The sequence below is a fragment of the Quercus lobata genome, chromosome 1 (assembly GCF_001633185.2).
Source record: "Quercus lobata isolate SW786 chromosome 1, ValleyOak3.0 Primary Assembly, whole genome shotgun sequence".
Lineage (NCBI taxonomy): Eukaryota > Viridiplantae > Streptophyta > Magnoliopsida > Fagales > Fagaceae > Quercus > Quercus lobata.
Window position 1 is genome coordinate 32,755,974 of NC_044904.1, and position 23,411 is coordinate 32,779,384.

At 34.9% G+C, this 23,411-nt stretch overlaps 2 protein-coding genes across 6 annotated transcripts; one reads left to right on the plus strand and one right to left on the minus strand.

Moving 5' to 3' along the window:
- Window positions 1-5,018: 5,018 nt before the first annotated feature.
- On the minus strand, window positions 5,019-9,007 carry LOC115987383 (protein GAMETE EXPRESSED 1-like). 2 transcript variants are annotated; one of them, XM_031110917.1, is made up of 7 exons: window positions 8,566-9,007; window positions 7,018-7,545; window positions 6,331-6,918; window positions 6,122-6,248; window positions 5,809-5,995; window positions 5,558-5,708; window positions 5,019-5,458 (listed from the first exon to the last, which is right to left on the minus strand). In XM_031110917.1, exons 2-7 carry the CDS (start codon window positions 7,488-7,490, stop codon window positions 5,203-5,205), a joined length of 1,782 nt encoding a protein of 593 aa, XP_030966777.1. In that variant the 5' UTR covers window positions 7,491-7,545; window positions 8,566-9,007; the 3' UTR covers window positions 5,019-5,202. The 2 variants fall into 2 exon arrangements, with proteins under 2 accessions (XP_030966777.1, XP_030966772.1); XM_031110912.1 differs by having other exon boundaries at window positions 8,360-9,007.
- Window positions 9,008-14,557: 5,550 nt separating this feature from the next.
- LOC115987395 lies at window positions 14,558-23,210 on the plus strand. 4 transcript variants are annotated; one of them, XM_031110951.1, is made up of 8 exons: window positions 14,558-14,866; window positions 15,697-15,719; window positions 15,907-16,351; window positions 16,450-16,604; window positions 17,646-17,741; window positions 18,281-18,537; window positions 22,313-22,533; window positions 22,634-23,210. In XM_031110951.1, the coding sequence occupies exons 3-8, from the start codon at window positions 15,998-16,000 to the stop codon at window positions 23,003-23,005; spliced, it is 1,455 nt and encodes a 484-aa protein (XP_030966811.1). In that variant the 5' UTR covers window positions 14,558-14,866; window positions 15,697-15,719; window positions 15,907-15,997; the 3' UTR covers window positions 23,006-23,210. The 4 variants fall into 4 exon arrangements, with proteins under 4 accessions (XP_030966811.1, XP_030966795.1, XP_030966803.1 ...); XM_031110935.1 differs by lacking the exon at window positions 15,697-15,719 and having other exon boundaries at window positions 15,750-16,351; XM_031110943.1 differs by lacking the exon at window positions 15,697-15,719 and having other exon boundaries at window positions 15,778-16,351.
- The last annotated feature ends 201 nt before the right edge of the window (window positions 23,211-23,411 follow it).

The following is a 23,411-nucleotide window of genomic DNA, read 5'->3' on the forward strand; positions in this document are numbered from 1 at the left end:
ACTTGAAGATCACTAAGTAAATACAGAAGCCAAACTACCTCACAAACAGCTACTGCCATGGCTCGATATTCTGATTCTGCTGAGAATCTTGGGACTATTTGTTGCTTTTTAGACTTCCAGGAGACTAGAGACTCACCAAGGAAGACACAAAACCCTGTCACAGACCTTCTAGTGTTAGGATAAGAAGCCCAGTCCACATCTGTGAAGGCTTTCAAGTGTAGGTCTGATTTACTTGAAAAGAATAGGCCTTGACCTGGTGTTGCCTTGAGGTATTGCAAGACTTTATTGGCTGCATGTAAGTGTGGTTCTCTAGGATATGCCATGAATTGACTCAAACGATTCACAGCAAAGGTTATATCTGGTCTGGTTATGGTTAAATATAGAAGCCTTCCTATAAGCCTCCTATAGGAACTAGGATCTTGCAAAGCTTTACCTTCATACTTACTAAGCTTGGCATTAGGATCCATTGGAATCTTGGCTGGTTTACACCCCATCATGCCAGCTTCTTTTAATAGGTCTAGGATGTATTTCCTTTGACACAAGCTAATGCCACTTGCAGCCCTTGCCACTTCAAGACCCAAAAAGAACTTCAAGTCACCTAAGTCCTTCAATTTAAACTGTTGATCAAGAAGAACCTTTAATTCATCCACTGCTTGCTTATTGTCACTAGCAAGTAAAATATCATCAACATATACTAAAAGAGCAATGAATGAGGTAGAAGTCTTCTTAGTGAACAAGGAGTAGTCTGCTCTAGATTGAGTAAAACCCAGCATGAGTAAAGCAGTGGAAAACTTAGCAAACCACTGTCTGGAAGCTTGTTTCAGACCATACAAGGATTTGACAAGTTGGCATACAAGCCCCCCCTTGTTGTGGAAGCCTGGTGGAAGGTCCATATATACCTCTTCCTTCAAATCACCATAAAGGAAGGCATTATTTACATCAAGTTGACATAAAAACCAGCCTTGCACAGCAGCTATGGCAAGGAGACTTTTGACAGTAACCAACTTTGCAACAGGAGAAAAAGTCTCCAAATAATCAAGGCCTTCCTTTTGAGTGAAGCCTTTGGCAACCAGCCTAGCCTTATATCTCTCCACACTCCCATCAGACTTATATTTCATCTTATATACCCATTTACACCCAATAGTTTTCTTATGAGAAGGCAAGGGAGTGAGAACCCAAGTATGGTTAGCTTCAAGGGCAGAAATTTCAGCAGCCATAGCTTCTCTCCACTTGGGATCAGTGACTGCCTGGTGATAAAACTTAGGTTCCTCAGTGGAGGAGATCATATTGCAGAAGTGTAAATGTTTAGATGACAACTTGTGGGAAGACAAGTAGGAAGACAAAGGATGGGCAGTACTAGAGGGAGTATGACATTGAGAAGATACTTGATGACATTTGTAAGCATCTAGGTAGGCTGGTTTATGACTGACCCTAGTAGATTTTCTAAGGGTAACAGGCTGATCAGAATTAGATAAGGAAGTGGGCTGATCAGGCAGCACAAGAGGTTGATCATTAGACATGGTGGAAGGTTGCTGATTAGTGAACACAGCAGGATGATCAACTGACATGGAAGTGGACTGATCAGGATCAGCAGGCAAGGGAATTGGTAAAGAACCAACCAAAATAGAGGAAGGACTAGATGAGGGAGTCCTCGGATTCAAAGGTGCGTCTGCAGAAACAGAACTAGGACTAGAAGAACCATCAAAAACAGGATGACAAATAGTATGTAAAGGAATTGACAATGGAAGTGACTCAGATAACAAAGACTTATAAGAAGGAGAGAAAGGAAAAATTGATTCATGAAATATAACATCTCTAGAGATAGTGATTTTCCTAGTATGCAGATTAAGGACTTTGTAACCTTTCACATTGAAGGGGTAACCAAGGAAGACACAAGGAAGGGCTCTAGAGTCAAATTTCAACCTATGAACAGGAGGAGTAGAGATAAAACACAAACATCCAAAAACTCTAAGGTGATCAAATGAAGGTGGTTTATGGAAAAGAAGTTCAAAAGGGGACTTTACACAGATTATTTTGAGAAGGAAAAGGCAATCTCTTTTGCTTTGCCAAAGGACAAATGGTGCAAACATCAGTACATTTGGATGAAAAAGAAGGTAAAACATTCTGTAAAATAGACTTTCTGCTCAAGGATGGATGGCCTAACCTAAAATGCCACAAGATTGACATGTCTTTAGAAGAAACAGAAGAGGAAAAAGCTGACTTGAAGGACCTGTGATTGGAAAGATGATCTGACAGAGAAGGTGTAGTCCTGGATGTACTCTTCTGTAGCAGATACAAACCATTATGGACTTCACCCACTCCAATCATCTTCCAACATGAAAGGTTCTGAATGAAACAATATTGGGACAAAAAAACAAGACACAGAGGCAATTTTTGAGTAAGTTGACTGATAGACAAGAGATTGAATGAGAAGGAAGGAACACAGAGAACATGTTCAAGAATAAGAGAATTAGAAAGTTTAACAATGCCAATGTGAGTAACATGTGCTGATTCACCATTTGGCAATTCAACAACGCAATGTGAAACAATAGTATAAGACTGAAAAAGAGAGACAGAACAGACAATATGATCACTTGCACCTGTATCCATGACCCAAGTATCAACACCAAAGGCAGTTCTGTTAACAAGTTTTGCAAAAAATATGGAGTGCTTGAGATTACCTGCTAGGGGTGTGGACTGAGAGCATGAAGCCTGATTGAAAGCAATATTATTTGCCATGGCAACAGTGTTGGCCTGAGCATCATTCCCTCCAATCATAGCAAGCAATTTCTGGCATTGCTCCATTGTAAAAAGAAATGCTTGATGAGTGGTAACAGGAACAGATTCTTGAGCATCATCAAAATATGAAACCTGATTAGCCCTTGGCTTGGTCTTGTAGCCAGGAGGGTAGCCATGGAGTTTATAGCATTTCTCTAGAGTGTGACCACACAATCCACAGTGGCTGCAAGTAGGCTTTTCCTTAGTTTTCTTGAAGGTCTTGGAATCAAGATTCATGGTCTTAGCTGCAAGTGTTGTGGATTCCACAAAAGGACCATTGTTGCTGCCATGCCTAACTGATCTTTGCTTCTCATCTTGAATCAGCAAGGAGAAGACTTTCTCAACAGATGGAATAGGATCCATCAACAAAATTTGTCCACGAATGTGAGAGAAAGAGTCATTGAGGCCCCTCAAAAATTGCATAACAACCTCTCTGTGATGAATATTTGAGATCTTCTCATTTATATGACACACACACTTCTCACAAGAACATGTAGGAAAAGGTTCATAGTTCTGCGATTCATCCCATAGAATTGAAAGATTGGTGAAGTATTCAGTCACAGATAGCTCACCTTGAGAAAAACTTGCAAGATCCTTCTGTAATTGATAAACCCTAGGTCCATTACCCCGAGAAAACATGTTTTGAAGCTTCTTCCAGACTTCCTTAGCAGTCTTACGGTACACCATACTTGTGGCTAACCTGGGAGAAACACAATTAACAATCCAAGAAACCACAATTTCATTGCATCGTGACCAGCTTTGAACCAATAGAGGAACTTTCTCCATGGCTGAAGTCAGAGAAGCTGATCCATCAATCAACCAAAACTTATTCTTGATCCTTAGAGCTCTCTCCATTGATTGCGCCCATGTAGGGTAGTTCTCACCTCCAATCAGTGGTTGTGAGACTAATATCACACTAGGATTTTCAGCATGATGAAGAAAAAATGGGTGCGATTCGTCAATAGTGAAGATCGCAGAAGCTTGATCAGAAGAAGCCATTGATGAAGCTTCGAGATTCTAAAGAAGAAAAGGAACCCTAACTTTTGGGAAGAAAAGGAATTGAGAAATTTAAGCGGAAGCTAAAAATTGCTCTGATACCAAATTTGGAAAACAGAGAAAAGAGGATTTCGAGCTTGGAGAAATTTCTGTATATTCATCTATCTGATCTGTACAGAGACTAACTATATATATATACACCTGGTAAAGGAAAAACAGGGGAAACGAATCAACTAACTAATCTAATAGATTTCCCTTAAAACTGGATTAATAAAAACTAACTTCCACACACGTGCTATTCACGTGCTTACTAAAACCAAACACCAGTGATACAAAAACTACATGCAGTATAAAATGAAAACTAACACAGCTTATGAAGTTGTCGTTTAAGTAGCAGAGTGTATAGCTGTAGTTTAAGCAGCAGACTTGGGAGTCTTCTTCTTCACTTGATCCTTGCTTCTGTCATGATCCTTTCTATCTTTCTTTGTAGAATCTTGAAAGGTACCCCTTACCTCCATGTTCCTATTGGTCTGAAGCCAGTAAGCCACCCCGTTCAAATGGGATTCTGGGCCATTATGGAAACCCATCAATTGTTTCAATAATACTAGTATATAGATGATGAAGGGTTTATTTTCAAGAACATGAAACTCTGCCCCAATTTTTTTTCAAGAATTCTAAAATTCCAATAGTAAGAGTTCTTCAAATGAAAGATGCTGGTTATATTATAGCAGATATGGTTATGGTTACGTGGAGAAGCAGTGGTTCTGGAGAAGATAGCGCAAGCAAAGCTGATAAAACCAGTGTGTGTGTGTGTGTGTGAGAGAGAGAGAGAGAGAGTGTGTGAGGCAGAGAATGAATGAAAAGCAATAGGGGAAATCTCTGTTTGCTAACTTAAGCTTTTAAATGTAATTTGGCTTGAGGAATTGTCTGGGTGTTTTTAAATTAGACTTATATATATATATACAAAAGGCGGCAGAAGAGAATGTACAATATGAAACTTATCTGGGTGTTGCACAAGTGACTTCTCAGTATTGATCAAGAAATATTAATGGACCTTATTAATAGAATAGATCTCTTGCTTATTAATGGTCAAATTTAGTTTGCCAAAGAACTTCTATTTCATGCTTCTCATTGGAAGCCCTGCACCCACTCCACTCACATCCATCTAAAAAATAATATGAAAATGTTTAAATAAGACAAGGATAAGACAGGAGTTTAGCAAAATCTTTAAACGCTGTATTTTTACCCCCACAATCAAGTAGCATCAAAAAAATTTCTATTGAACATAAAAGTTTACCAAATTAAGAAACCAATACATACACTGTTTGATCTGAAAGTACATTATCGTAAATTTTTGTTGGAAACTAATACTAGCACTAAGAAGATTGTCGAGTTCATGGAAACTAATACTAGCACTCTAGAAGATTCTCAATGAACTCGACGGCTGCGTAGATTATAACGTCTTGTATTTGAAGTGGTCATGATTGAATTTTCTCCAACTTCTTCTGGAACTATGAAGTCAGGGTCTTCAAATTTGCTTACATCTTCCGGTAATTCAGTGTCAATCCATGTTGACCAGTTTACATCACTATCCATGTCCCATGCCAACTCCTTGTATCTTTGCATGCCATTAATCTTCTCAATTAATGTTAGTAGCATCTGATGGTTCAGCACTTCATAGTCTCTGCATGATTTACAAAGCACTCAATTAAATTTGGAATCTAGAAATTAATCTTCTTAGTTGTTACCCAAATTTTTATTTTTTTTCATTATTTCAGCATACCTGTATGTGTATATGGCATGTAGAATCTGAATTGAAGCAAGAAGCAAAAAGAGTGACCTGACCAAATTTATTATCCATGATTTTTGTTCAATATTATCATTCGTTGCAAGCCGAAGTATTGCAACTTCAATGATGAATGTAGCACAAAGTCCTGCAGAAAAAATTAATTTTATGGTAATATTGGTTTCCAAATTTAAAAATGATATATATATATATATATATATAAAATAAGGAAAAGTAGTCAGACATACCGATATATAGCCAGGGTCTGACTTTGTATGTTTGCTTCGTGCTAGTGAACATGTAGATGATAAAGATTGATATACAGTACACAAAGAAAGCTTTGATTAATCGTGATTCAAGCAGCATGGCATTGTGCAAAGCAAACAGCTTATCTACAGCAATAAACATGCTTGCTTGCTTTGATTCAAAAGATTCCTAAAAGCAGAGATGGAGATTCCATATGTCAAAATAATGAATACTAATCCAAGCAACTTCTTTGCTTTTATCTTAAAAAAGAAAAAAAAAAAAAAAAAAAGGTACAGTTCATAAGAAAATGCTAACCTGAGCAGCCAAAATTGACTTCGAATTTTCCATCAAGTTGTCATGAACTCTCTGAATCTGTTCTTGCCGCCGAAGAAGCTCTTCCTGTTGTCTGTGGCCATATTCAGCTAACTGTTGCAGAGTACTCCTGTAATTCATTAGTAAGCAGAAAAATATTCACTGAGATTCAATGGTTTTAATTTAATTTATCATTTAGTTTCCTATTTTACCTGCTCTCCTCCAGTGCTTTGGATTGAAATTTAGTTAAAATTTGAAGACCCTCAAGTGCTGTGGATTGCCCATCTAAAAGTTGTTGCTGCTTGTCTAAGGAAACCCCTGCCATAATCCCAATGTCATCCGCTTTGCTTTGCAGACTTCTCATCTTCGTAGACATTGCATCGCCAACTTTAGTTATCCCCTTCTCTAATTCAATGGCCTCATTTCTTAAATTATCTATTTCTTGGCCCAAAATGTTGTAAGAATCTTTAAGAGTTGCCATCCCATCCACCAAACTTCTTCTCATTTCCACTTGTCCTTCTTGCAACTCTGATTGAGAAGCTGCAAGCTCCTTTGATTGCTCATATAAAACTTCTGAATGCTTGAGAACAACATCTATATGATCTCCTACATCCTTAGTTGTTGAAGCTACTAGTTGAATTCGAGTATCAATGGAACTCAAAGAATCATAAATTTCATTTGAGTTCTGCAATAGAGATTCTGTTTTGCCTTCTATAATTTCTAATTTTTCTTCAGCGAGTTGGGCTGAAGTTTTCAATTCATTCACCAATCTCTCTGTTTGTTGCTTGAATGCGTGAACCCTGAAATTAGCATCCAAAAAAAAAATAAAACCTATGTTTTTAGGTTCATTTAGACAAGGAAAAGAAATTATTTAAACTATGTGAAGAAATAACACTTACTGTAACTGATGGCAGATGGAGTTAGTTTCAAGATAGAATTCAAGATAAACCTTATGCTCATCTTCATTTAAGTTCTTTAAGCATTTAACCATGGCAGATTTTGGGTCACAGAAAGGAAAAGGTGGCCTGCCACAGTCCTTTTGAAAACAATCACCAAGATGCCAAGCAAATCTAGATCGTTTCTCTTCCACCGCAAAAATCTCTGAGCATCCGGCAAAGAGATGCTGGTAAGCATTTTGCCAACAAGAGTTTGTACCAACCAATTTCTTCTTAGCACTTTCTACTAGCCTTTTTCCATTCGGATCATTAAAACCTTCCATGGAGAATTCAGCAAGGCCAGAATTATCCTTTGTAAAAGAATCTTTCTCATCAAACTGATTCTCTGCAGGAGGAGAGAACCAACCCCATGACTGGCACTTCAATGAAAATGAGGTTAAAATTAACAGAAGAAGAAGATGACGATGATGACCCATTTGAGCTTTACACTGAATGTTTAAAGACTCTAGTCGTTCACCCAAATTATAAAACCTGCGCACAGTTCAATTATATAAACTTAGGCTTCCACTACAAACTACATCCACAAACACATACATTGATATGTCTCACTCTGCATATATATTAGCTGGATGGAGACCAACAGACTTGGGGGGCAAGAAAAGAAAGCAGAAAAATTTTCAAACCGAAAAGGACAGGTTGAAAGATAAAGTAGTTTAAAAAATTATATGTAGAAGGGCAACAAGTGGACCTAAAATTATTAAAATAATCATTTTTTATAAATATTTTCTTTCTTTATTTTTCTAATTAACATCAAAACATGTCCTCGTTAAAATACCAGAAATGACAGAAAAGCTTAGGCATGCAAATCAAAAGAGTTCAGAGCCTGCAGAGAACCCAAAAACAAACACGGGAAATTACACAATTTTCCGATGGTTTGGGTCGAGTTTATATTCAATACCAATTAAGGGTTCCAATTTATTGTTGTAAATATTTATTCCAGTCTTCTACTCCCACTAGTATAAAATAAAATAAACAAATGGAAAAAAAAGAAAATCAATTAACACGCACCGCCCTCATATTTTTTTTCCATCTGAATTGTTTATATATTTATTCATTGCATATTCGCACTCAAAATTGATAATCTCAAATCGAACATCTAAAATTTTGTGCCACTCAAGAAAACAATACACTAATTTTATTTAAGACACAATTTTGTGAGATGAAACAATATGAAAATTGTGGTTGCTGATAATGTATCTAGTGCACTAATATTGTATAATTTCAAATAAGAATATAAGAATTGCACGAAAAAAACACACAAAGAGAGAGAGAGAAAGAGAGAGACCTTGGTTGGGAATGGGAATGTTGTTATGATGAAGAAAGAGTAAAACCTCTGTGAATTGTGTTTGGCCGAATTTTTTAGCCCTCGTGTTAAAAGCGAATCAATGAGACACGACACACACAGACATGTTTTAGAATTATATAGGAAGCCGACATAACTCTTCTAAACAAGGAAAATTGCTAAACCATATCATCAAACGGTGCATTTACCTCCAAAAGGCGCGTAACGGTTCGTGTTCATTTCGGTAGTTGTTGACTTGTTGTTTGATATAGGGGTGAGCAGTGACCCAACCTCACCGACCAAACCGCACCGAACTTTGGGCCGACCGAAGGAGCCGATGCCGGTGAACCGAACTTGATGACCCTTTCGACGCCGGTGAACCGAACTTGATGACCCTTCCGACGCCGGTGCCGACCCACAAACCGTACCGACCGATTCATATATATTATATAGAGATAGAAATAAGGGAAAAAAGAGAAAATAAATGCTTAGTAAATTACTAGAAAGAAATCATCCTCATGCCCCCCCAACTCAGAAGGTAATATTTTTTAGGTAGATTACACCTTAGCGTCGCCATTGATGCTTCAGTCTTCCGTATTTGCAGAAGAGAGAGCCAGAGTTAGAGTAGAGCTGATGAAGAGAAAAGTAGAGAACAATGATCCAAACAGAATAAATGACAGTGCCACGTTTTGTGGTTATTGTGAAAAAAAAAAAAAGAAAAAAAAAAGAATAAGAAAAAGAAAAGTGCCACAACTTGCGTACGGTGAGTTGCAATGGATAAATGTGTGTTTTCGTATAATCCAAGGACACATTTTTACCGCTTACAATTTGTTATGTGGCGAGTTGTGGCACAAGGTTGTGTGCAATTATATGCTACTAGCACAACTAAAAAAAACAGGTTAGAGAACTGGAAATTGATCCTCTGTTTAATTCTGGCCATGGATCTGCACTAACGGCGAATGGAATGGTGGAGATGAAAGCCCGTATCATGGATGGAAATGGAAGACAATGCGGTGCCGTTTCGGGTTTGACCACGGTCAAGAACCTGGTCTCTCTTGCCCGACTCAAACGTTTTGATTTCTAAGTTATCCACCATTTTTTTTAAAAAAAAAATTTATAAAGCTTAGAGTGCCACGTTGATCTGAAAAAACAGAAACAGAAAACCACTACACGTTTTTTTTTTTTAACAAGTCCATGGTTAACAAAAAAAAAGAAAAAAATAATAAGAATACTCCTCCTGGTCTATTTGGATACCGCTTATTACTAAAAACTAAAAACATTGTAGTAAAATAACTTTTAAATGTGTGAATAGTACCGTGGAACTCAATTTTAATGAAAATTTTGCTGAAAAAAGTATTTGTGGGTCTCGTAAATAGTACACAGGTCCCACTAACATAAACGTAAATGCAGTTAAAAGGAACTTTCAACTCTATCCAAACTCATGCTAAGTTTACCTAAATGAATATGAATTATATACAATAAAACACATGGTATAAAATTTTTCTTTCTTATAATAATTATAAAAAAAAATATCTTTTTAACTAATAGTTAAAGGTTGTGTACATATGATTTTTATTTATTTATGGTATTATAACTTTAAAGTATGAATTATTGCTCTATTCTCAGGTAATTTGGTATTTTCTAATTAATTTGTGATCATACTGATGTGAATGCTCTAAACTTTTGTGGTTTGCATGATTTACACTTTCCAATTGGCTTGCACTAGTACTGACTTTTTTTTTTCTGTCTCTAAAGAACTAATGCTAACTTAACTTAAGATATTGATAATATAAAATATAAAAATATTTCTAATAAGATTTATTCATTGTAAAACATTTATTTGGTCAAAAAAATTATTATCTTATTATTATAGTTGGACCTAATTGTGATTGAGTAATGAGTCTAATGACTAATATTTTTTTATATATTTCAAACCGACAAAACCAATGAAACCAACTGCAAAAAATCGCACCGCTATCGGTCGAAAAACCGATACTTGTCAGTGTGCATCGGTTCTGGTTATGGGAAAACCAATTCCTATCAGTTCAGTGATAAATTTAGGAAAAAATCACACTGATCAAACCGTGCACACCCCTAGTTTGATGGGCAAGAATTAGGTGTTGTTCCTTAGGTTCCCTTTTTAAGATTCTGCCATGTGAATTTTTTCTCATGGGATGGAAATGTATTCTTTAATTAAGTAGCCACATGACTGAATCTTAAGAGGGGAATAAAAGGAACAGCACATAAGGTACTGTACCTAAGTTTTGTCCTAGTTTGATATACCTTATCATACTAGTTGATATTTGTCGTACCGATTAGTGAACCAATACCAAAAAAAAAAAAAAAAATGTACTGGCCCAAATATTGGATGTATCGAGAAAATGGGCATTTTAGCCGGTAAATCAAAACTAGACCGGCACAAATTATAAGAAGTTTTCCTTATTCTTCTCTCGCTAGGCATTAGACCAAAACCTCCATCTTCTTCTTCTTCTTCTTCTTCTTATATTCTCTAGATTAGCATAATTGTCTTCTTCAATTTCTCTCTGCCAGACCAACAGCCACTATCGCCCATATTTGTTTGATGAGAAATGCTAGTCTTTCTCGTTCTTGAGTGGGGGTTCGTGGCATAGACTTGGGGATTGTTCTTTTAGTTTTATAAGGGCCGGAGCCTTTGATAAACAAGGAGCGTTTTCCTTTCTCCTACTATTAAAATGGGCTGGTTGGATTATCAACTACTCCCCACCCATCAGCGAATGGGAGCCCTGCGAGTTGTAAATGGAGCTCCAATCTCAAGGCAAAAGAGTGAAAGTGGGAATCGACATAGGGCAATGTAAAGGCCATTCTTTAAAAGAGAAAGGTGAAGTCCTCCGTTGGTTTTACCTCCGAGAAGTGGGTTGGAATCTGCCCCTTAGCTATAATGTTCCAGAGCTAATGCTAACATCTCTTATCTCATTTTTCCCCACGCGTAGATGTCTCGCCGATCTTGCTCAAATCAGGCTTGCACCAACTTGCTTTCTCTTTACGCATTGGCTTTAACTTGCTTTTCTACTTGATTTTAACAAGGAGCATTGCTAGTGTCATAACTTGTGGTATAACTCACCTATGTGACAAGTTGTGGTTGGTGGAGGGGTGATGGTGAGTACATGTGAGGACACCCCTCCACCAACCACAACTAGCCACATGGGCGAGTTGTGGCATAAGTTGTGCTACAAGTTATGGCACCTTATCCTTTTAACAAGAGCTGAAGAGCTCTTTCCTCTGTGTGGGCCCCATTTAGCAAGTTGACCTTGAGCATATTGGGCTAAAAAATGGCTTGGGCATGGGCTGGATTCTTTGCAAATTATATAATCATTGATTATATGTATAGATATATGGTAGAGACATGGGTGTTTAAAAAAAAAAATTATAGAATTTTAATCTATGTGTCTGCTTTGTTGATTGCACTTTTTATCATCAGATTAAGATACCAATTAGTTTTGGTATAGGTGAGAATTGAATCTTAAATCTCTTATTCAACCATAAAAAACATTGGCTTGCTTTTATAGAGGATGATCGACTATTTGGATTTGATTATTTTTAATTCATATATTATATAAATATTTAATGGTAATCCATTGACAACTTTCTTCATATAGATCATCATGTAATTTATTTCTTTTATTTTTTTGGCTACCTTTTCTTCATATATAAGGTTGGATTTAAGTTACACCAATATCGTGGGATACACAAATTTAATAAGGTAATAGTGTCATGTGTCATATCCGAGACCGAGGAGGCCACACTGTAGAGGAAGAGCTTTAGAAATGGGGTTATCCTGATGTGTCTAAAGGGATGGTAGCTGCCACCACATTTAATGCACTCCACCAAACCTCCTAGCCGTATTTATGTGGAGAAAACCCCTGAATAGTGTTGTCTTGGTAGCTATAACTCACAAAAGATTTGGGAAGGCATCTGATGGGATAAGCACTTGAGTAGTGGCCTACATGATCAACAAATGGAGGGCCAAGATCAGTGGAAAGAGGCTATATAATATAAGAGATCCTCCTGAAAGAGGGGGAAGGTTCATTGAGAATCCCAAAGAGAGAAATACTGTAGCAAATCGTTCTTGAGATCAATCTAATATGAGTATTTGCCCTTGGACCTAGGCAGAGGACTAGTATTCTTCTTTGTTCCTTGTCTTTTTCTTCTTCAACTGTGCTAGGTTATTTGATTCAAGTTCCATCCTTTACAAATTGATTGTATTATGTCAACTCATTCTTGGCACTTACAAATATAACTTTAAACAATATTACACCACTTAGTATTTCTTTATTGGATGCAAATTTTAATAAATCTATCGTTAGATTAGATTTTCTTCTTGTACTTTACATGCTTACAAAATTTCATGATGATCTAAGATCGATAATTATGTCATTAATTAAGTGTTTAAATCTTAATTGTTTTTTAAAATTTAAAAATTGTGCATAAAAGATGGCCTTCTAAATTGAATAGCAAATGACATCCAATTAGCACAAACTTGGTGTGCATGTTAAGACCATATAATTAACAGTATAATTTTTGAAACATTAATTTAATAAAAATTTATTCAGTATTATAACATTACTTAAAATTACACTAGTCATTAGGAAATAGAAAAAGTGGTCAATTTTACCCCAAAAATCTCTAACATTAGTAAAGCTAACATTGTCTAAATATCCATTGCTATTACAATAACCGTGTAAATATACACAGTTACTATTTATTTTGTATTTCATATTTTATTATCTCTCTCTCTCTCTCTCTCTCTCTCTCTCTCTCATTCATTAGATATGCTCTCCAAACACAGAATCCCCACACATACTCATCATAAAATACTTCTATACAAATTCGCCCCTAAACAAAAATCTTACACACAAACTCAACATCAAATACTTCAATTACACAAACCTATAGTCAAGACCAAACCCACAAAGAAAAACCCATATCTCAACTATACTATTGCAACGAACACAACCACTGCCACTATCGGAGCTTCGACCAACTCCACTTCACTCCAAAGCCATCACAAACATCTAGCAAGAAATTGACTTGGGCAATTGAGATATGTGTGTGTGTGTGTGTGTGTGTGTGTGTGTGTGTGTGTGTGTGTGTTTTATTTATTTATTTTTTTAAATATTTGACTTTGGTATTTTTTTTTGGGTTAGATTTGATTTGGGTATTTGATATTTGAGAACTTTGTGGTTTGTTGGGATTAATGATAAAATGTATAGGTTTTATTTGGGCGTTGCATTGAGCTTTTGACTGGCTTCTTTTTATTTTTTTGTGCTCGTTTGGCATTAAGCTTGGTGATTTGGTTGAGGAAGAAAGAGATATAATTTGGGAAATTTTTTTTTTAATAAAATGTAGTATGAAATAGATATTCTGATGTGAGATGTTTTTAAAAATGGTTGTGTAAAATAAAAATAAATAAATTATTATGATAAAATAGACAAATTTTTTTACAGAGACCAACGTGAATGAGCTTTAAGGTCTGTTTGGATACTGCTTATTACTGAAAACAGAAAATACTGTAGTAAAATAATTTTTAAATATGTAAATAGTACCGTGGGTTGAGGAAAAAAGAGATATAATTTGGGAAAATAATAAAAAAAATATTTTAATAAAATGTAGTATGAAATAGATATTTTGATGTGAGATGTTTTTAAAATGGTTGTGTAAAATAAAAATAAATAAATTATTATGATAAAATAGACAAATTTTTTTTATAAAGACCAACGTGAATGAGCTTAAGGGGTCTGTTTGAATACCTGTAACAAAATAATTTTTAAATATGTGAATAGTACTGTGTGACCCATTTTTAATGAAAATTTAACTAAAAAAGAGGTTTGTGGGTCTCGTAAACAGCACATAAGATCGATTGACAGATATATTTTTCAATTGTAGGCGTGATATTTTAGCTATTGTAGTCGTGGGTCCCATGAACTACAAACGCCAGCCGTAGATGTTAATTTACAAAGCAGTACCCAAACGAGTACTCAGCTTTGTCTCACGATTGGACACAACCTAACCACCTTGAAAAATAAATAAATAGAAAACAAAAACACGACCACCGAACACGTATCAAAGTGTAGCAAATTTGGCTGTTAAAATTCTGTCTTTCAATAATAAAAAATTGACTAATAAAAAATAAAATACTCGCCGGTCAAGTTTTCCACCGAACACGTATCAAAGAGTAGGCGGGCTCAGAGAGTCACGTGCGGGCCCGCCCACTCCCTTCTCTCAATTTCTACCGTTGACAGACTGTGAACGAATAAACAAAGACGAATCTTTCTCTCACAGAAATGATCCCAATTCATAATAAAAAGCTCAATAATAAATACAACACCGAAAAAACCGATATGGCAACACATTCTCTCTGTCTCTCTGTGTTTCGCAGAGTGCCAAATCTACCAAACCCTAGCTCCATGTGATGTGATCCTCCCAATATAGAAATCGCTCTTTACAATTTCGGGACTACGTGAAGATTTCCAGGTCTGATTATCCTAGTTCGCTAATTTCTACTTCGTTTTGTTACTGGTTTGAAGAATTTGCTTGGTTTGTTTGTTATTTTGATTGAATTATTCTTGGAATAAATCGTGTAATTATGAATGCATTAGCATGTGTGATCGCGAATTAACACTGACATTGGAGCTTCTTGTTAATCGTACTCCGCTGATTGTACATAGAATGCAAATAAATTAGTGTTCTTTTTTTATTCTTTTTTTTTCCCCACTAAAAAATGGTTAGGCTTTTGGTGTGTTGATTATAATATATATGTAATTTGAGATGTTTATAAGTTTAAATAACTATTTAGCTTTGTGATTACTAAATGTTTCTGATAATTTCTGGCTTTCTTTCTCTTTCTTTGAACAAAAGAAAAAAAAAAATTTAATAGGAAATATCTTAAGTTTTTCATTTCTGTAGTATTTTCATTGTCTATTGTAGTGGAAATAAAGATTTTTATTTATTTAGTTTTTTAATCTAGTTGCTACACTGAAAATTTATTCTTAATCAAAAGTTGTGCTAATGAGCCACACAGCCAAGAGGATAATTATGTGTGTAAAGAATTATATATTGACATATTTGGATTTATCTCTGCAAACTTGGTAAGTGCTTTCAGAGTAGTTGATGAATCAAATCATTATATTCAATTCAAACCATTTAGAGAATTGTTCTTTCTCATGCGAGTTAATTGTCAGTTTAGCTTGTTTAGGTATTTTCATGCAAATATAAGAATTGAGTTTGTGAGAAGGAAAATGATGCACACTTTCCCTTAATACTCTTTGATATTATTGCATGTTATATCGCCACCTTGGTCAAAGATGAGTGAGGGCCTGTTGTATATGTAAGTTTAACCAATTATTCTATTTTGCAGGTGCTGATTTTGTCAATCCTTTTATCAGGCTGATAATTGTACTTGCTTTGTTAACCAAGATTATAGGCTAGATATTTAGCACCCTGAGATGGGTGGCTCTGCGATTTTACTGATATCAATGTATCATAATTAAAGTAACTCCTTGTGATGATTCCAGGGGTTCCGGCAGTTTAAGTAAATAAATGGTCAAAGTTACTCTGTAGAGTACTGGTGGATTGAGAATCGTGAGCTTGTTTCAGCTCTTCTAAATGGGTGACTCTTTGAATAGTTCTCAATTGAGCGGAAGCTCTGAAGCAACTAGTGCCGTACCTGAGAAAAAGGTGTATAAAGGAAGTTTAGTTGCTTCTTGCCATAGAGCTTCTCCACGGAATGCTTTTAGGCACATAGCTTCAGTAAGCCATGGTATATTTGGAAGTGATGCAGTCAGTCATGCAGCAGTGTTTTTACTCAAAGTTGCTGCATTGGAGACAGTACGGAGGTTCTCGATGGCCAAATGTCCATTTGCATGGCATGGTCTTCAGACTCTGCAAATTCTTTGCTATCCACCATTTAAGTGGATTCAAAGATGGGCTCCCTTCAAGAATTTGGTGGGAGGCATGCAGGTATGTCCATTGCATGGCTTTCTATTTCTTGTCTTCTCCAAATTCTTTTAAATTTGCTGCTCTTCAGGTTTTTTTATATTTAAATATCATGCTTTCAGGCACTGTCAAGGCCTATTCTAGTCCTTTCAATTGCAACAGTTTTCTCTGATCAATTTGAGTGTAGCAGTGGAACCTCAGATGGTGTCGGTGATTCTCATACACATTCAGAACAGCATTTGGAGCAGTCCTCTGAACAGTCTAATCTAGATACAAGGTATATAATTAAGCAGGATGGTGCTTATAAGTTTGAAATTTTGTCTATTAAGAAAACTAAAAGATGACTGTTGATGATAGGCAATCTGATTTAGTTCAATTGCTATACTACTTTAAAGTTTATTAGGATCAGCTTAATTTGATTGACTGGAATTGCAGATTTCTGATGATGTTTGAGGTTCCTACCTGAACTGTTAAGATAGTTGACTTGAGTGACAACGCCCTTTTCATATTATTATAGATTGTGAAGTTTTCGTGTTCGCATTGAGAAATTGTTCATTCCATTTTCAAATTTGGTCAACTCTTGGGATCTCATGTTATTAGAAAGTTGGGATTTCAATGTCAACTCATGAGATTTGAATATAGAAGTCAATGATTGGATCTAGAGCTGGCTGAACTTGACCAGACTTTTCATAGTTCTAAGGATTTGATTTGACTAGGTAATATATTACCTGGTGTTGGATTAGATACCTAAATCCATTTGAGCTTTTTATAGCATATTTCATAATAGAGTGACTAAAATTTACATTGGCCGTCAATCAACCACAACCCCCCTCCTTTTTTGAGTCTTGGGATTGGCTATGAACAAAATATATGTCATTAAGTATAGACATGCTGAGTTACGCAGCATGTCTGATTGGTGTCCTGTTTTTGACTTTTTTCTACTTTTTGTTGTTCTAATCTTTTTGTTATGCTTGATCATTGTAATTTACGATCTTGATGTACTTCTATCTATGTACACTCCCAGTGTACCTAGGTCTTTTTGATTAATGATATTTTGTTATTTATCAAATATATATATATATATATATATAGACATGCTGAGTTATATTTATGTATACACACATACATTTTTATACACACACTAGTCGGTAACACATGCAATGCACCAGAAAGTTTAACATACTAGAAATTTTTTTTCTCTCTTTCTGGTGCATTGCATGGGTTACAGACTAGTGTGTGTGTATATATATGTGTATGCGTAAATATCTTTACAATTTATTTTCTGAGTTATTTATTATAGTTTTCATTTAATTTCCAGGACTTCTGATGGATCTTCTCAAAGTTTGGCATCTGAAACTTGGTTGATACAACTATATAAGGAGCTTGAAATTCGAGGGATTACTTTGCCAGAAAGGTGATTGGGTGATTTTCATATTTGAACAATTATCATATGACACACTTAATGTTTCTGTTTTTAATAAACACAGAGCAGAAGGATTATGATGTAAGCACTATCCTATTAAAATTCCTGTCTTTTATTATATAATACTAATATATTGTATAATACTTCAGTGAGCATTTTATTTTTTGCATATGGGTTTGGTATTATTTTGGCAAAAGTACATTTTAGTCCCTCCAAGAATGGGCCCAATATCATTTTAATCTCTTATCTAAAAAGTTACAATTTACACCCTCCACTACATAACCTTCTCCAAAAACAACATTGTTTAGAAATTTATATATATACATATATATATATATATATATTTATATTTATATTTATATTGGTAGTTTAACTGAAAAAGTCTCTTATGCTTCATCTCTTTTACGTAAAATAACCTCTTAGGTATGACTCTGGGAAATAGCATGATGTTTTTTAAGTTAGCATATTTATATTTGAATTTCTTGGCTTCTCTTGCTGCAGTGGACCATGACATAATTGTGTTTATGCAGAATTAATGAAGATGAGCTCCATAGATTTTACAGTGCCGCTAATGGTGACTTTACATGCTTGCTCTCATCAATTAAGAAGACAATCCGCTGGAGGGAGACTTATGGAATTCTTTCAGCACAAGAACTTGAGGTTTGGTCGGATATGGTTTTTTGGCATGGATATGATGTGAGGCATCAACCTTGTCTCATAGTACGGCTCGGACTTGCTTGTGCCACCTTGAAATCTCATGACAAACCTCGCTTTGCTCAAGCAATCAGTATGTTTTCTTTCCCTCTCTGGTAAATGTTTTGGTCACCATGTATCTCCTATGGTTTCTTCCATTTTCTCCCAATTGAAAAATAAGGAAGTGACCACATGTCAAACTAACCTCTGTTGAGTCTAATAATATCTTAATATATAGTAAGAGACTATATAGGACCGTGTCCCATCAAGATTCAAGATTAATAGGGCATCACTCATTTTTTAATGTGATAATGTCTTTATAACAATTTAAGTTTTTGATAAGTTAAGAATATCTTATATAAGATTTATAGTGAAGAATTATGATAAGATGCTTTTTAAAGGGATAAAAAAAATGGTTTTTTTTAGCTCATTTTTTTATTATCATTTATTTTACAAATATAAGTGTTTGTATTTGCGTATATGCCATAGTTCATTTGACCCGTCAGGGTGTAGCCTAGTGGTTGGAGGCTGGAGATGAACTGTAGACCCAAACATACTAGGTTCAATCCCAACTAGGATTTTCCTTAGATTACCCAATACAAGGTTGTGGCCCCCGGGGGGGGGGGGGGGTCATGTATTGGTGATTTACTCCACAGGGGTGGGTCCAATGTCATAAAAAAAAATGATATATTTCACTTGTTTTAATAAATTTATTATTACTTGTGAAAAGAAAAGGTTGAATTGTGCTAGCCTATATGTTGTATAGATTTGTTTGCACTTGTTGGATGAAAAATGGGTGAGTCCCTATCAAGTTCCATAGGATGCGCCCATTTTAATTTGCTTTATCCAACTTGTGGTCAATATCATCAAGCCTCTTGCTGAGCGTAGTCCGTGACAATGATCTGTTCATTGATGGAAAGCTGTTTTATATTTTAGAGCACCAGCCCATCAACAAGCTTTGTTCAGTACCACTCCTGATATTGGAGAGATTTAGTCTTTAGTTCAAGTAAAGAACTATAGATTTGGCGGTCAATTATATGGCATTCAAAGCATCATTGGCTCAGTTAGTACGTCAAGTTTGACAACATTTTTTTTTTTTTTTTTTAAATAGAATTTTTTGATAATGTAGCAAACAATTGTTTGGAGCAATTAATAATTTTTTTTGGCAAAAATCACTCTTTGCTTCTCAACTTTTAGGGCCTGTTTGGTTGGGGTGATTTGGGAGAGGATGGAAAGGGGAGGGGAAAATAGGGGGAAAAATGACTTTTTAGGGTGAACTATTCAATCTCCTACGCGATGCCCGTGTATACTATAAGTTTATTTTGAAATAGTTGATAAGAAATTGTTTTTATGACTAATTATAATACTTAGTTTATTTTGAAATAGTTGATAAGAAATTATTTTTATGACTAATTTATAATACTTACTAAGCACTATAATATTTGAGGACTAAGCTTCAATTATTCACATGCCATTAGATAAAGGGAAAATTTAAACTTGTTAAGATTAATATAATTTAGAATATGCACATATAATTACTTTTCTAACTAGTAAATACTTAATTACTTAATTAAGTTGGTAAATATAATTTAGAATATGAACATATAATTTAGAGTAAATTGTTAAATACTTAATTACTTTTCTAACTTAAGAACATAATTGGTGTTATATATGCAAGTGTAATAGTGAAACTGTTGACCATCTATTCCTTCATTATCTTGTTGCTTTGGAGTTGTGGGATATGATTTTTGGTTTATTTGGAGTTTGTTGGGTTATGCCAATGTCTGTTGTTGAGCTTTGTGCTTGCTGGCAAGGTCGATTTGGTTGCCATCGTAATGGATATATATGGATTGTTGTTCCTCATTGTATGATGTGGTGTATTTGGAAAGAAAGAATAGTAGGTGTTTTGAAGGCAGTGAGCATTCTGTGCCTGATTTCAAGCATTTATTTTTTATAATCTTATTGGACTGGTTCTCAGTGTGGAGAAACCAACCCTTTTCTTCAATTTTGGATTTACTTGATTTAAATAATTTTTGTATTTGATATGTGCACCCCTGTATACTTCCTGTTTACTTGGGTGTCTCTTTTTTTTATATCAATAAATCTTTATTAAAAAAAAATTATTATTCTTTTTACATTCTTGATTGCTTGTTAAATTGTTTTTGTTGGATATTTTTTGAATTTGCTTTATTCTCTAAGAATGTGTCACATGGTAAAACTTTAGGCTACTAAGGTTAACAGGCGAAGATGGCAAACTTTAAGTTTAGTAGTGACGTAGGACAACCACACTATTTCAATGGAACAAATAAACAACAATAGAATCAAAAATAAACCCTAGGAGTTAGCACCTAAGGGTTGCTTGGAGTCAGCACCAAGCAAAACTGGAGTTGGCACCAGTGTAAAAAGAAACACACTTTTTTTATAATTCTCAAAACTGTTTTACAATAATCAGAAAAAATGCTTAAATAGCTAACAATAAAATGCATAAAGCCTAATTATTAAATGCTCGGGTTTGCTTAATCTCAAGCCCAATTACTAACAGGCTCCATCCATAAGACCACAGGTTGGGCTGTCTTTTTTTTGTTCTTCCTCCCATACATGCATATAATTGGGAGCTTGTACCTTGTGTCCGGATCAAGTGGACTAAAGTGAAATTAACCAAACTTATAAGGTGTAAATGGTTTGTCTCTCACACACACAAACAGAGAATGATGCAAATTCTTTGAACTTTATTAATACATTGAAATAACACACACACACACAGAGAATGATGCAAATTCTTTGAACTTTATTAATACATTGAAATAACACACACACACACAGAGAATGATGCAAATTCTTTGAACTTTATTAATACATTGAAATAAATGCATCTGCCATTTTTGACATAAATATTAATTATTGATGAGGTGGAAGTTTAAATGAACAGAATGTAGAACCTCTTGTTCTCCCACATGAAGACCCTACTTTTATATATATAGATTGATTGATTGATTTCATTTTGGTCTTTACAAAATTAATTGTGTTAGTTTAGTTCTTTTTTTTAAAACCATGTTCAATATTACCTTTGTAGTCGTCTGATTCATGGGACCAGCTGATTTGTCTAATAAAATGCTTATGTATCACTCCATTACAATAATAATAATAATAAAAAAAAAAAAAAAAGAGTTTAGGACATAAAATAGACACTTTAACAGCTTATGTGGCACAATTTAGAGTTTTAGACAAGTCACAAATTTTTTTTAATCTCTTTTTTGTTTCTCCAGAAAGTTCAAGAAAATCAAAGAAAAACTAATTTTGTTCAAGACAACCAAGTACCAACAACTTCCAAAAACCTCTCCCTAATAAAATCACATTTCTAAATCAAATCCCAATCGATACAGCACAAAACACAAATTCCAGATTCTCTATTCGTTTCCTTTTCTTTTGTTCAAAGTTTTTCTTAGCAACCAAACAGACCTCCAAAACGAGAGGAAAACTACAACCCCAAGTTACCATCAACTCAGTAATTTCTGTGATTCGATGACAACATGAGTAACATTAAAACATGTTGAAAAAATTGGGAATTAAATTGACCCAATTAGTTTTCTGAAACTAAAATGAAATTTTCCCTAAAAGTTGAGAACCAAAAATCTACTTTTTGCCTAATATTTTCATGTGCAACTTCCTGCTATTAATATATATTTTTCTTGTAAGTGAGGAACCCAAATTAAGGCTTTACTATCAGATGGTTTTGAGTCTTTTTAAAACAACTCATTTACATTTGTCTCAAAGTGCAAAATTCTATTATTTATGTATTTATTTTTATCCTATTTGTCCCATCAGTTTTCCATGTGGTATTGTAACTAATTCAATGGTTATAACTACAGTATCTCAGATAGAGCATGGAGTCTTGCGTTTAGTTGATTCAGAAAATTCGAAAATTACAGTTTTGGTGGATTGTGAAGGGCTATCTCCTTTGAAAATTCCAATGCAAATGTTGAGATCCTGTTCTTACCTTCTGCAAGACCACTTCCCAAACCGTCTTGGCTGTTTGTTTGTTATTCGTCTTCCTCCAGTTGTTCGTGTTATTGCTAAAACTTTTATTCAAGTAAGTTTGTCCGATTGGTCTTTAAATGTTTGATGTTTTTGCTTTTCAGTTTCTCTTGTATGAGCTTTGTTTTGATTTCAAATCTCTGGCTGTTTCTCAGGTTCTAAAGCCCATCACTCGGAAAAAGTTGAAAATTGTAGGGGAGATGTACAAGAAGGTTCTCTCTGATTACCTTCAAGAATTACCATCATATCTTGATGGTAAATGCACATGCACAAAATGTTCAACCATCAGCATCTGTTTTAGGCAGCAGCCTCTTACAAATAAGATGAACAAGTTTGAGCATATCGCAGTTGTTAGTGATGGTGAGGATCCACCTGCACCGTATCTAGCTGATGGGATTGATATGCACCTAAATGGTAACTGTGACCAGGTGTTGAGGACTGCCATAATAAGCATGCTCATGTTGTGGGTTTTCATAGCAGTTATTGCTGGCTTATATGATCCTGAAAGCCGTCCCATGCCTCATTGAGGTAAGAGTGGACCAACCTTTTCATTTCTATTGGCCCTTTGTTCTTCCTTAAGGTAGATATATGTGTGTTATACAATCCGCCTTTTACAAGATTTTGGTTGCTTTCTTTATAATTATTTGATAGCTGTAGTGCCTTATATAATATTCTCTGTAATCAGATGTAATTTTTTTCATAGAGCAAATAGCTGTTAGCTTCTTTCCCTTTTCTCTCTCTCTCTTTTTTTTTTTTTTTTTTTTTTTTTGAATTAAAGTTTATAATAATCTATGGGTAATATATTGCATCTAAGTTACTGGACCTGAATTTTACCCATAAGCTATTTGTCCCCATCAAAGCTGTATTATTGATGTAATGGAAGTGTGCAAGTGTAGTAACTTTATATTTGATGATTTTTTTTCAATGAATAGT

Excerpts from the sequence above, each read along its gene's own strand:
- LOC115987383 (XM_031110917.1), bottom strand. The coding sequence starts at position 7,490 with ATGGGTCATCATCGTCATCTTCTTCTTCTGTTAATTTTAACCTCATTT. Across the intron at positions 5,709-5,808 it reads CAGACCCTGGCTATATATCG|GACTTTGTGCTACATTCATC; the intron begins GTATGTCTGACT and ends TTTTTTCTGCAG. Across the intron at positions 5,459-5,557 it reads CATGCCATATACACATACAG|AGACTATGAAGTGCTGAACC; the intron begins GTATGCTGAAAT and ends TAAATCATGCAG.
- LOC115987395 (XM_031110951.1), top strand. The coding sequence starts at position 15,998 with ATGGGTGACTCTTTGAATAGTTCTCAATTGAGCGGAAGCTCTGAAGCA. Across the intron at positions 17,742-18,280 it reads GGGATTACTTTGCCAGAAAG|AATTAATGAAGATGAGCTCC; the intron begins GTGATTGGGTGA and ends GTGTTTATGCAG. Across the intron at positions 18,538-22,312 it reads TCGCTTTGCTCAAGCAATCA|TATCTCAGATAGAGCATGGA; the intron begins GTATGTTTTCTT and ends TTATAACTACAG.